The sequence below is a fragment of the Anopheles darlingi genome, chromosome 3, assembly GCF_943734745.1.
Source record: "Anopheles darlingi chromosome 3, idAnoDarlMG_H_01, whole genome shotgun sequence".
Taxonomy (NCBI): Eukaryota; Metazoa; Arthropoda; class Insecta; order Diptera; family Culicidae; genus Anopheles; species Anopheles darlingi.
Window position 1 is genome coordinate 12,497,692 of NC_064875.1, and position 13,775 is coordinate 12,511,466.

Consider the following 13,775-nt stretch of genomic DNA (forward strand, 5'->3'; position numbering starts at 1 on the left):
GACCCTTACCGCCATGAGCCGGTAAGTGCTGTCAAGCTGCGAACAGTTGTGCTTCTTCTCGAGGGCGTCGATCCAGGCTGGGGCTCCATATCGCAGGATGGAGGTCGCTACGCAGGATAGGATTCGCCGCTTACTGCTCCGGATCTCGCTGTTGTTGGGCATAAGCCTCCCTAGGGCGCAGATGATTTTAGTTGCCTTCTCGCAGGCATAGTCGACGTGGGCGTTGAAACTTAGGCGATCATCGATCATCACGCCTAGGTATTTCAGCGCACGCTTGGAGTGGATTACTTGTGACCCCAGGGTGATGCTTGCACGCTGCACTGCTTTGTGGTTACTCACGAGTAGTAGCTCTGTTTTGTGGCGGGCTACTTCTAGCTTGGCCGCTCGCATCCAACGTTCGATGCGCTCGATCGCATCCATCGCCAGCATTTCGACCTCCTCTACTGTCTCGCCTTTCACCGTGAGAACGATGTCGTCCGCGAACCCCACGATCTCGACGTCACCAAGGAAGTTCAGGGAGAGGACGTCGTTGTACATCGCGTTCCACAGTGTTGGGCCTAAGATTGAGCCCTGCGGGACCCCAGCCGTGACCTTCACCGAGTGTTGGCCACATTTGGATTCGTAAAGTAGGACCCTGTTGCGAAAATAGCTGCCAATTATTCGGCACAGGTAGCCTGGGACTCGCAGTTTATTGAGGGAGTATGCGATAGCCTCCCAGCTCGCGGTGTTGAATGCATTTTTGACATCCACCGTGACTACCGCGCAGATCCTATCGCCAGTCCTTTTCTTTATTGCCGCCTCCTTTGCTCTACTGGTTACTTCGCAGATGGCATCCACCGTTGACCTGCCTCGCCGGAATCCAAATTGCCTTCTGGATAACCCAGATTCGCCCTCCATGATGCCATTCAGCCTGTTTAGGATGACCCTTTCCAATAGCTTGCCCACGACGTCCAGCAAGCATATCGGTCGATAGGCAGATGGGTCTCCGGGCGATTTTCCGAGCTTCGGCAACAGCACCAGCTTTTGTCGTTTCCATCTATCTGGGAAGTCGCCATTCGTGAGGCACGCCTGGAGCACTTCTTTGAACACTGCCGGGAACGAGACTACGGCCACTTTCAGCGCCACTGTCGGCACGCCGTCTGGACCTGGAGCCTTCTTCCCCTTCAGTTTCTTCGCGCACTCTAGCAGCTCTTCCACCGTAACCTCCGTGCCATCGATCGGCTCGTGTGCCGCGTCCGGAGCGCACGGCCATGCTGCTTCGTCACGGCTAGGGAATAGCTCCTTCACGATGGCTGTGAGCTTTTCCGGGCACATCACTCTTGTTACCAGTGGCCCTGTCGTCCTCGCCATGAATTTGCGGGCCGATCCCCCCCACGGATTGGCATCCACTTCTCTACATAGTGCTCGGTAGCACTCGCGTTTGCTCTTTTTAATCTCCCGCTTGAGGGCCCTCCTCGCAGCTCTGTAGGTGTAGGTAGGTGGGAGAGGGTAAACTTCACATTGAACTCCGAGAGAGAGAGAAAGACCCAAGCTCAGGGCTATTCTGGTTCAGACTTCCCACGTATATTTCAAGCTGATGCCAACCGAGGGTTTTCACCAAAAAAAAAAAAAAGCAAATAAAAGCACATTCTAGTGTGTGTGTGTGTGTGTGTGTGTGTGTGTGTGTGTGTGTGTGTGTGTGTGTGTGTGTGTGTGTGTGTGTGTGTGTGTGTGTGTGTGTGTGTGTGTGTGTGTGTGTGTGTGTGTGTGTGTGTGTGTGTGTGTGTGTGTGTGTGTGTTTTTTTTTTTTTTTTATAGTAAGGTGTCAAAAAAATCTTCAAAAGACGTAGTGAGGGATTCGCTCCCGCGCCTACCCCCTAAAAAAATATTCCTTACTGACCATCTTCGCCTTGATCTCCCCCGGGACCACTGGTGAGCGACTACTTCGGGGGAGGGCAGTCCAGTTAGTCTTCACCTATGGGGACTTCGAGCTCCTGTGTGTGTGTGTGTGTGTGTGTGTGTGTGTGTGTGTGTGTGTGTGTGTGTGTGTGTGTGTGTGTGTGTGTGTGTGTGTGTGTGTGTGTGTGTGTGTGTGTGTGTGTGTGTGTGTGTGTGTGTGTGTGTGTGTGTGTGTGTGTGTGTGTGTGTGTGTGTGTGTGTGTGTGTGTGTGTGTGTGTGTGTGTGTGTGTGTGTGTGTGTGTGTGTGTGTGTGTGTGTGTGTGTGTGTGTGTGTGTGTGTGTGTGTGTGTGTGTGTGTGTGTGTGTGTGTGTGTGTGTGTGTGTGTGTGTGTGTGTGTGTGTGTGTGTGTGTGTGTGTGTGTGTGTGTGTGTGTGTGTGTGTGTGTGTGTGTGTGTGTGTGTGTGTGTGTGTGTGTGTGTGTGTGTGTGTGTGTGTGTGTGTGTGTGTGTGTGTGTGTGTGTGTGTGTGTGTGTGTGTGTGTGTGTGTGTGTGTGTGTGTGTGTGTGTGTGTGTGTGTGTGTGTGTGTGTGTGTGTGTGTGTGTGTGTGTGTGTGTGTGTGTGTGTGTGTGTGTGTGTGTGTGTGTGTGTGTGTGTGTGTGTGTGTCTGTGTGTGTGTGTGTGTGTGTGTGTGTGTGTGTGTGTGTGTGTGTGTGTGTGTGTGTGTGTGTGTGTGTGTGTGTGTGTGTGTGTGTGTGTGTTTTTTTTTTTTTTTTTTTTTATAGTAAGGTGTCAAAAAAATCTTCAAAAGACGTAGTGAGGGATTCGCTCCCGCGCCTACCCCCTAAAAAAATATTCCTTACTGACCATCTTCGCCTTGATCTCCCCCGGGACCACTGGTGAGCGACTACTTCGGGGGAGGGCAGTCCAGTTAGTCTTCACCTATGGGGACTTCGAGCTCCTATGTTTGCCTTTGGTCTTCTCTCCATCTTTTTTGCAGCTTGCTCATGATCAAGGTCACAGCGTTGTTCACTAGCTCCCAGGTTCTCTCCGACTTGCACATCTCCTCGACGATGTTATCCGCCGTCAGAGCTCCAAGACCGGCCCTTTCCACGGAGAACCGGGGGCACTCCAGGATCGCATGTTCCGCTGTTTGCGCTACTCCCTCCGCGCATTCAGGGCACCTCGCTGAGGCCGCGTGACCGAAGCGGTGCAGGTACTGCCTGAAGCACCCATGCCCCGACAGGAATTGGGTGAGCGCGAAGTTGACCTCGCCGTGCCGCCTGCCTATCCAGACCGACAGATTCGGGATGAGTCTGAACGTCCATCGTCCGTTACTTGACTCTTCCCACTCTCGCTGCCACCTGGCTAGAGACTCCTCTCTTGCTTCCCTCCGGACACCTCTGGTACCCCTCCGCCTGTAGCATTCTGCGTCCTCTGCCAGGGTGATGGTGATGGGCACCATTCCCGCGATAACGCATACGGCCTCCGAGGATATCGTACGGTAGGCCGACGTGACCCTTACCGCCATGAGCCGGTAAGTGCTGTCGAGCTGCGAACAGTTGTGCTTCTTCTCGAGGGCGTCGATCCAGGCTGGGGCTCCATATCGCAGGATGGAGGTCGCTACGCAGGATAGGATTCGCCGCTTACTGCTCCGGATCTCGCTGTTGTTGGGCATAAGCCTCCCTAAGGCGCAGATGATTTTAGTTGCCTTCTCGCAGGCATAGTCGACGTGGGCGTTGAAACTTAGGCGATCATCGATCATCACGCCTAGGTATTTCAACGCACGCTTGGAGTGGATTACTTGTGACCCCAGGGTGATGCTTGCACGCTGCACTGCTTTGTGGTTACTCACGAGTAGTAGCTCTGTTTTGTGGCGGGCTACTTCTAGCTTGGCCGCTCGCATCCAACGTTCGATGCGCTCGATCGCATCCATCGCCAGCATTTCGACCTCCTCTACTGTCTCGCCTTTCACCGTGAGAACGATGTCGTCCGCGAACCCCACGATCTCGACGTCACCAAGGAAGTTCAGGGAGAGGACGTCGTTGTACATTGCGTTCCACAGTGTTGGGCCTAAGATTGAGCCCTGCGGGACCCCAGCCGTGACCTTCACCGAGTGTTGGCCACATTTGGATTCGTAGAGTAGGACCCTGTTGCGAAAATAGCTGCCAATTATTCGGCACAGGTAGCCTGGGACTCGCAGTTTATTGAGGGAGTATGCGATAGCCTCCCAGCTCGCGGTGTTAAATGCATTTTTAACATCCACCGTGACTACCGCGCAGATCCTATCGCCAGTCCTTTTCTTTATTGCCGCCTCCTTTGCTCTACTGGTTACTTCGCAGATGGCATCCACCGTAGACCTGCCTCGCCGGAATCCAAATTGCCTTCTGGATAACCCAGATTCGCCCTCCATGATGCCATTCAGCCTGTTTAGGATGACCCTTTCCAATAGCTTGCCCACGACGTCCAGCAAGCATATCGGTCGATAGGCAGATGGGTCTCCGGGCGATTTTCCGAGCTTCGGCAACAGCACCAGCTTTTGTCGTTTCCATCTATCTGGGAAGTCGCCATTCGTGAGGCACGCCTGGAGCACTTCTTTGAACACTGCCGGGAACGAGACTACGGCCACTTTCAGCGCCACTGTCGGCACGCCGTCTGGACCTGGAGCCTTCTTCCCCTTCAGTTTCTTCGCGCACTCTAGCAGCTCTTCCACCGTAACCTCCGTGCCATCGATCGGCTCGTGTGCCGCGTCCGGAGCGCACGGCCATGCTGCTTCGTCACGGCTAGGGAATAGCTCCTTCACGATGGCTGTGAGCTTTTCCGGGCACATCACTCTTGTTACCAGTGGCCCTGTCGTCCTCGCCATGAATTTGCGGGCCGATCCACCCCACGGATTGGCATCCACTTCTCTACATAGTGCTCGGTAGCACTCGCGTTTGCTCTTTTTAATCTCCCGCTTGAGGGCCCTCCTCGCAGCTCTGTAGGTGTTCCTGCGATCCTCCTTCGCTTGATCGCTCTTCGCCCTCTGTAGCTGTCTCCTAGCTTTTAGGCAGCTCTTGCGGAGGGTGGCGAGGGTCGCGTTCCACCAGTAGGCCTTCTGGCGACAGTTCTTTGGCTCTACTATCCTCGGCATGGTTGCGTCGCATGCGGCTACCAGGACCCTCATGAGGTCCTTTGCGTCGCACACTTGGCTCATGCCCCCCTCAGTAAGCGCCTCAACGAATCGATCGTGCTCGAACGCCCCTATCTTCCACCTTCTGCCTGCTGGATTCCGGTATAGCTCTGGCACGGGAGTCCGTTGGCCTAGCCTGTACCGGATCGCCTGGTGGTCGCTGTACGTGAATTGTTCCAAGACTCTCCAATTCGTGCCGGCATCTAGCGACGGGCTAGCGAACGTTACGTCGATAATCGACCCGTAGTTCTCACGCCGGAAGGTGTTGGTCGACCCTTCGTTCGCCAGAACCACATCCAGCTTGGCAACAGCTTCCAGCAGGCTGAAGCCCCTCTGGTTGGTGGCTCTACTACCCCACTCAACGGCCCAAGCGTTGAAGTCTCCGCCAATGACAACCGGGTTCCGCCCAATAAGCTCGTTCGTCATCGCGTCCAGCATCCGGTTAAACTGCTCCAGGGACCGTCGGGGTGGTGCGTAGCAGCTACACATGACGACTCCGTTTATTTGTGCGATGACGAAGCCTTGCTGCGAGCTGATCACCGACTCTATTGGAAAATTCCCCGTCGCGATTATTGCCGCTCCATTTTCCTTATCTGCTACCCACCTTCCGTTTGGGGTGGGTGACCCATACGGCTCCGCCACTAGGACTACATCGCACCCATGCTCTGCTGAGGCCTGCCACAACATTTGTTGGGCCTCGTAGCAATGGTTGGCGTTCATCTGGACTATTTCCATTGTTTAGTGCTAGCTTTCGCCCTGGCTCTCCGGAACACCGTGCAGTTGGGCCCTCCTGAACGGTGGTCGTTATCGCCCTCGCAGAGCGGGCATCTAGGGCTCTTGTTGCATGCCTTAAGGGCGTGCCCCACTTCGCCGCAGTTCCAGCACTCCTGCGATCGGTCAGGTCCCTTACATTCCTTAACTCGGTGGCCCAGGCTTCTGCATTTGAAGCAGCGCTCCAATTCCTTCGGGATGAGCTGCTTAAATTTCACCGAGCAGACTGACCACCCGATCTTCACCTTTCCAAGCTGCACTAATTTCGTTGCCGCGGCCTCCGGGAGACGGATTGTTGCCCCTTGGTTACCGCCAGATGAGCCTCTTAGTTGGATGCTCATCTGTACGTCGCCAAGTGCGCCCTGTTCCGTGACCGCTTCCCTCACTTCCTCTTCCGTGGCTGTCGTCTCGAATCCCCAGAATTCCACCACCCTCTCCTGGGTCAACGCTCTGACAGTCGTCTCCTTGCCTAGAGACGCTTCCACCAACGACCGATAGGCGGGGGTGTCGACGGCAGGATCGTCACGCAGCTCGATCAGGACGTCCCCCTCGTGGGTCTGCCTGATCCTGACCGCGTCCTCGCCGAGGGCCTTCAGCTTCGGATCGGCCTTCACCTTCTTCACCAGGTCAGCGTATGAGAGCTTTTCAGTGACCCTCGCCAACAGAGCGTCTCCTCTTGCCTTCACAGCCGGCTGCTTTCTTGTCGGCTCCTTCAGTTTGGCCTGCTCCGGTGGCTTCGGCCCTCTCCTCGGGCGAGCAGGCACCGTCTGCCATTCTCCCTCCACCTCCACCGTCTCGACCCTAGCTTCAGGTCCCCGGGGCTTTTTCATCTCCTCTTCTACACCCGGTGACTCCCGTTTCCTTTTCTCCTGTCGTGGCTTCGGCGTCGCAGCGTCGACAGCTTTCGCTGTCTTCAAAGCATCGGCAATTGCTTTCTCCACGGCCGCGACCCTCTCCTCGAGTAGCTTTTCCCGAGCAGCCGCCTCACTCAGAGCCTTTTCGGCTTTTGACACTCTCTCCACCAGCTGCTCATACTCCAGCGCCCCACGCGTTGCCAGTGCCTTTATTCTCAGGGACATGTCCTTGATCGGCGCATGAATGTTGTGTTTGGTCTTCACGAACTTGTAAAGCTCGGAAGCCAAATCCGCCGTTTCCCCAGTTGTGTACCGGGTCGGCGAACGCGAATCCGCCTTTCCTGCGCTGCTTGCGGCGCCTGGCGCGCTTGCGCTCTCGCTACACTGCTTGGGGGCTTGCCCGGCACCGCCCACAATATCACTACACTTCTCCGCTCGGGATTCTCCTGTCTCCGCTTGCAACACCACTTGCACGCAATCTTGCACGCGAGGTGCTGCAGAGCTTAGAGAAACGCTTCGCGCCCGAGCTCTCGCTCTCTCATCGTCGGTCGGCGATCGCTCCGTCTTCTGGCTCTTCGCGAACCCCTCCATGTCGATCGCGCACTGCCACACACACTACCTCTACGCCGCTGATCCTCAGCACTTCTGTACACTGCAGGTCACTCACACTAACACTGCACCGTTAGTCACTGAGCATTTAGGACACTAGTCAGCTGTTCGATCGGGTCGAACAGGTTCAATACCCCGCAGCCCAAGCAAACCGGCAAAACAGTTACTCGTGAGCAAAACCGCTAACCGCAATCGTCGCCGAAAACCGCAACAGTGTCAACTTGTGACTCCGGGCCGCTATCGGGCATCGGCATCGGCCATCAACCAGTCCGCAGGATCTTCCGTCTCGCTCCCGCCTCCTGCGAGCCCTCCGCGAAGTGGGATGGCGCCCGCGTACACCGGCGTCCCGACGCGGTTTGCACTGTTACCCCACGCACCAAAAGAGTCGCCGCGATCGCGTTGTTGTCCCGGAATGGGTGTGCTGGCCGTGAGGGCCCGGCCACTTCCGGTGGGCCGAGTTCCTCAGATAGCGACCACGAAACACTGCCAAGTTCGGCCACTGTACGCGCCTTGGCGCCAGAGCGCGATGGCGGCCGCGGACCCAAGCGCTGGACCGGTCCGCGCAGACCAGAAAATCGCGATTCCTGCTGCTATCAGAGCGCCCCTTCACCGAGAAACACATGAGTGGCAGCACACTGCCTCCACCCACTCGTCACGCACAATAGAGGGCCTCCCGCACTGCCTCTGTGCTGCACAAAGTCAAACCGAAACGGAGCAACGCAAAAACACTTCCGCACGCGAGCACTTCCTGTCTTCCTCGTGTGTGTGTGTGTGTGTGTGTGTGTGTGTGTGTGTGTGTGTGTGTGTGTGTGTGTGTGTGTGTGTGTGTGTGTGTGTGTGTGTGTGTGTGTGTGTGTGTGTGTGTGTGTGTGTGTGTGTGTGTGTGTGTGTGTGTGTGTGTGTGTGTGTGTGTGTGTGTGTGTGTGTGTGTGTGTGTGTGTGTGTGTGTGTGTGTGTGTGTGTGTGTGTGTGTGTGTGTGTGTGTGTGTGTGTGTGTGTGTGTGTGTGTGTGTGTGTGTGTGTGTGTGTGTGTGTGTGTGTGTGTGTGTGTGTGTGTGTGTGTGTGTGTGTGTGTGTGTGTGTGTGTGTGTGTGTGTGTGTGTGTGTGTGTGTGTGTGTGTGTGTGTGTGTGTGTGTGTGTGTGTGTGTGTGTGTGTGTGTGTGTGTGTGTGTGTGTGTGTGTGTGTGTGTGTGTGTGTGTGTGTGTGTGTGTGTGTGTGTGTGTGTGTGTGTGTGTGTGTGTGTGTGTGTGTGTGTGTGACGAGAGAGAAAAGAGAGAGAGAAATACCTTATCGTGGGGCAAACTTATTGCGCCCCAACAACCCATGGTGTTCAATCTAGAAACGATCTCTCCAACAACCTGCAATCTAGTCGGAGCCAGCCAGTGAGCATGGATTCTAAGTACATAACAAGCTAACCCAGAGTATGCCATGCTCTTGCCATCGCGTTGCCACGTAGTATACGCGGTTGCCTAAGGTGGTAACTAAGCAGTGTGTGTGTGTAGTTTAAGTAGGCTGTGGTAGGCATGCGAATGAAATCTCTCTCGCACAGTTCTACTCTTGACCTTACTGACTGGTTTTATCCCATGCAGAAACTGCTCAGATCTGCCATTAATTGTGACACAAAACGGTGCTTCCATGTTCTAATCATCTCTCTCTATCAAGAGAGAGAGAGAGAGAGAGAGAGAGAGAGAGAGAGAGAGAGAGAGAGAGAGAGAGAGAGACGAAAAACGAAACGAAAATTGTTCCAAATTACACCTCTCCATGTCGCCCGGTCAGAATTTGCTCTTAAGCATCGCCTCGTGCGTGCGTGTGTGTGTGTGTGTATGTGGTGTAGTTCCACGGATCTGGCAGCAGCAGCAGCTTGTCTGTCACAGAGGACGAAACCGAAGAACACCCACGCACGCCCAACTAGCCCGGGCGGGCGGGCTTCATTCTGCGGTGGTGTCGCCCACGTGCAATCCATCAAATCGTCCTCCTCCTCCTTCTCCTCCTCAACCTCCGGTCGGTCGGCTGGCCCACTCGTACGATGGCTGGCTGGCACAGACTTTCGGTTTTCTTGGGCTTTTCTAACCTTCTCACACATACATTACGGTACACAATCTCTGCTCTCTCTCGCGGTGTTTGAACGGCGGCAGCGTGGGCGACCGCGGGCGTTCCGTTGTAAAGCATTTGCGCTCCGTGCTGCGAGAGCTCTTGTGGTGGGCTTAAGGGTAGGGGGGGGGGGGGGGCTGTGGCTTATGTGCGAATATTTATGTCGGCCAGACAACGAACCTGGGCTGGGCTAGGGAGGAAGAGAGTAGTAAACTTTTTCCACATTCTTCCACCTCGACAGGATATGGTGGTAATGGAGGGTGGTGGGGGGGAGGGGGGTTTGTGGGTCGCCAAGGACGCGTGCTGCTCGTGGGGAGTCGACAGTTAGTCGGTCGCTGCTGACGACGCCGCTGCCGCCGCCGTCTTCGATGAATGAAACTCGAAACGTACGCAGCCAGATTTGCGAATCGCCTCCACCCTCTCCCCTCCCTCACACAGTGGTTTCGTCGTGGTATTGTGTGCCGTTTTCGAGTGTGAGTGCGTGCGTGGGTGCGTGGGTGAATTGAGTTGTAAGCCCACTTTGGAATATACTCCACCGTCTTTGAGTGGTGGAATGTGGTTCGTGGACAAACAACAACGAACGGGGTCGATTCAATCGATGCAAACGATTGCTACGGGGTGGCGGTGGCGGCGGCGGCGTATAGAGAGGTGTAGCGGGTAAAAGGAGAAGCTGGTATACGCACGCAACCACGACAATGCCGCCATTTTTACTGCTTCATCTGCTGCTGGTGCTGCTTCTGCTTGTGGCCGGCTTTTCTCAGGATTCTCATGCTCTCCTCACCATTGGGCTACAAACAACTAACGGTTCTTTCTCTTCTTCTCTGTTCTTTTTTCTCTCGTTTCCGCTCCTCGCCATCGTCATCACCATCATCATCGTCATGCGATTGCGCCGGTGCGTAGGAGGCTATGCAAACTTTCGACAGTCATTTCCGGAGTGGTGCGAGGATGAAGTCATCAATGCGAACCTGCAGACCGGCTGCGCCGCTACCGAGCAGCTGATGGGACTGAGGTAAGTACAGCACAAGGGAGAGCTGGCGGTTTTGTGTAGCTGCGTGCTCTGGTAGGCAGGAAAGGAATCCTTTTCCCAAGAGCCGCCGGGTCGGGCAACTCCAGTATTTACGCCATTGCGCCAATCTTCTACCTTCCCCTCGTCGCGCACGGTACAATGCAACAGAAAACCCCTTTTGCTTCTGAAGAGCGGTACGACGATGGAACCTTAAAAATAGACCAGATTGAATGATAACAGAATACGAAACATTAATTGGAATGATACTTACGAGCGGCGATGGATTCTGTGGAAGGTATCGTGGACTTCGTTCGATTCAATTCGGATGAAGGGTAGCAAATGGACTACTCCATCCAGGTATAGCTGTCTACGATGATTTTCACGCGAGATGGCATAGCGATGGTTACTGGATTCTTGAAGTTGTTTTGGTACAGAAGGGCTACAACTACAACTTTGGTGGTTTTTTCGCCAAACCTATAAACGTATCGAAGGAACCGCCGATTTAGTACCTTCCACTATCAAACGTTTGACTAACGCTTGTGTTTCAGCAGAATAACATCTGCCGTAATGTTTTCACTAGCGACAACTTGGCGATATTTGCATGATTATCAATGTTATGGGTAGACAATAGGCTTTGGAGAAAAAAGCGAAATATTTTTTAGGTTCAGGAAGGTAGCAAACCCGAACAAAGACGAAAACTGTCATATCTCACTAGAACTCACAGCTGTCTGGTCCAGTTGGTAGTATCGGTTCTCTTCGCCAGTGGGCGATGTTTTTCCAGACCGTACGTCAAACCATGGCCACCAGAATTTTAATTCGTAGCAGTGCTTTCGAAGAAATTTGAAGTAGTTTAACATGTTTGTTACTTGCATGTATACGATGGTGGTAAACACATTGTTATGGAACAGTGAGCGTCAACGTGAGCGTCATACCATCGAAAGTCCAGTGCATCCCACGACGCCCGCCTCCTTCCTTTTTCTTCTCTTGCCACTACCGAGGCACGTGTTCCGGCGCGAACGCAACGCGGCCAACCGCGTGGGCTTTGTACTACTCGATGGAGAGAAAGAGTGTGTGTGTGTGTGAGAGAGAAAAAGAGAGAGAGAGAGATGGTGAGCAAGAGGAGAGTAGGAGAGAAGCGGAGGTGAAAGTGTGGGAGCATGGATTCTTTGGATCCATTCAACCAACGGTTCACCCACACATCTACTAGCGGGCGGCACACCTGCGCACAACGGTCCCACCGGTAACCGATTCGGCTCCAAGCGCCACTTTGCAGCTATCTCTCTCTCTTTCTCTCTCTCTCTCTCCTCTCTCTCTCTCTCCTCTCTCTCTCTGTCTCGCTCACACGTTCGCCGTTACTATCGGTAGCATTTCCTTCCCTCCCCTTCCTGTGCTGACACAATCGGAAGTTACTACGACGGATATTGACTCACTCTCTCACTCACTCGCTCACTCGCTTCTCGAGTGACTACTCCGCTTCGGTGCGCCGCCTCGTGTCCGGTCCCCCCCGGCCTTTCTCTCCTTACCCTTTCCCCTTGGCCGTCTTCTCATCGTGTACACTCCCGTGACACACACAGTGGTTTTTCGGTTTCAGTGTACGCTTGACACGTTACTGCACCGGTTGCGAATCCGCGTGCCAGGTCCACATTCGGGGTGTATCCGGTTAACCGCGGGGTTAGCGCGGGCAATCGGAATCATCGGCGTCCGGTCTTTGTGCGGCCTAGTGGAGTTCGATTGTGCTTTTTGCACGTGGCTTACGGCGCGCAGCTTACTGTGATTGTGATTGTGAAGCAAAAAGCGACCCCTTTTTGGGGCACTGCGAAAAGTGGCAATCGAAGTACACATATCCTTCAGGATTATTCCGGTTCTGTCCGATATCCGATCGAGTTTCTATGGTGTAGCTGTACAGCTGTAGTGGAATTGAAACGGTTCAGACCAGGCGTACTACAAGCAACGAACCTGTAAAGTGCACCACCCTGTTTGGTTGAGAAAATGAAAATGTATCTCTTAGTGATACATGCTTAGCAAACACCTTCCGAATGGCGAATTACCACCACCACCACCGTGCGTTATTCGTGGGATCGTTGGCGGGCTCCTGTGATCAGTTTCATCGTACTACCCGGCCACGTAACGCCTGGTGGCGGCGGATAGGGCGGTCCTAAAGAAAGGCACGCTTGACCGCGCCACGCTCCGCACAAAAAACGTACACACACACACACACATATCATCATCACAACATTCCGCAGTTGATGGTGGTCCGTGAGATGGAAAATGGTTTTCCGGCTTTTGTGAAAACGCGTCCGTAGCGCAGGGGAAAATTTTTAGTGAAGGTGATGCGATAGCAAGCCGTACGTTTTTGTGCGTGTATATGTGTGGATGCTCTGAATGAATCTATCTACGACGACGACTACGGTAGTCGAAGCGTCGTGTGCAGAGGAAGTGGTAAAATTTACCCCGCCGGCGGCAGTAGCAATAGTAGCGCCGGCGACCATCGCCGCATCACCAACCTGCACCATGACCGCCGCGGGCGTAGTGGCGGCAACGGCTGTGACAACAGTGACCACAACATTAGTACCACCGTTACCGTCTTCAGTAACAGCAACAGCAGCTGCAGCAGCGCGCATTGGCAATCTCTATAGCTTTCGGACCAGTCGAAGGTAATCGACGAGCTAGTGTGGTGCCTGGCTGGCTGAATGAACGTGAAGCAAAGCGGAACCATTTCAGACAACAATTTTCTTGTGTTTACTGTTTTGGTAGCATTCGATGCACTGTCCATAAAAGTGACCAGAGAAGGAGAAGGGGAAGCAATAGACGCTAACGATCAATAAGTAACCATTTGGAAGGAGATCAAGCATTAAAATCTTCCATATATTTCACCGAAACTATGTTGGCTCACAGACGGTCAAGAGTCGCCGATGCTTGAATAAGCATAACTAAACGTATAGCTGGTACAGCTTACTATGTGAAGTCATGGTTTACTTTTTGATTTTTTTCGAAGAAAAAAAATCTTTCAGAACAATGTTAACCAAGCCAATATAAAAGGCAGCTCGATACCATCGCACCTCGCTCGAAATGGTTTTTTTCTGGTTCTCTAACATTTTATGCCATCGATCTTCGTGTTATATTTTTCTTGCTGCTGCATTTGACCTCAAGTGATTCAAATGGAAGCTTCAGTCTTTGGCGATGAACGTTTCAGTGTAGCCTACTTGTATCTGTAATTAGCAGATTTTGTTTAATAACCTAGCAACCTTTTATTTCCTGCTCACTTACAGATCGCTACGAATTTCGATTCCGTTCTCGGACTCGGCCTGCAGCAGCAGCACCGAGTCGTCGGACTGTGAAAGCACAACCAACTACCTATCGGAGGCGACGGTCAACGTGGAACCGATCGAGAT

General features: G+C 53.6%; 1 protein-coding gene across 4 annotated transcripts in view; it reads left to right on the top strand.

Moving 5' to 3' along the window:
- Nucleotides 1-13,775, top strand: part of LOC125956098 (dual specificity protein phosphatase Mpk3) — a 39,767-nt gene that overhangs the window by 23,794 nt on the left and 2,198 nt on the right. For all 4 annotated transcript variants that reach the window (XM_049687641.1, XM_049687638.1, XM_049687640.1 and 1 more), the window contains exons 3-4: nt 10,278-10,386; nt 13,653-13,775. The exon at nt 13,653-13,775 is cut by the window's right edge and continues 73 nt beyond it. In XM_049687641.1, the coding sequence (XP_049543598.1) occupies nt 10,278-10,386; nt 13,653-13,775 (232 nt within the window). The remainder of the gene's footprint in view (nt 1-10,277; nt 10,387-13,652) is intronic.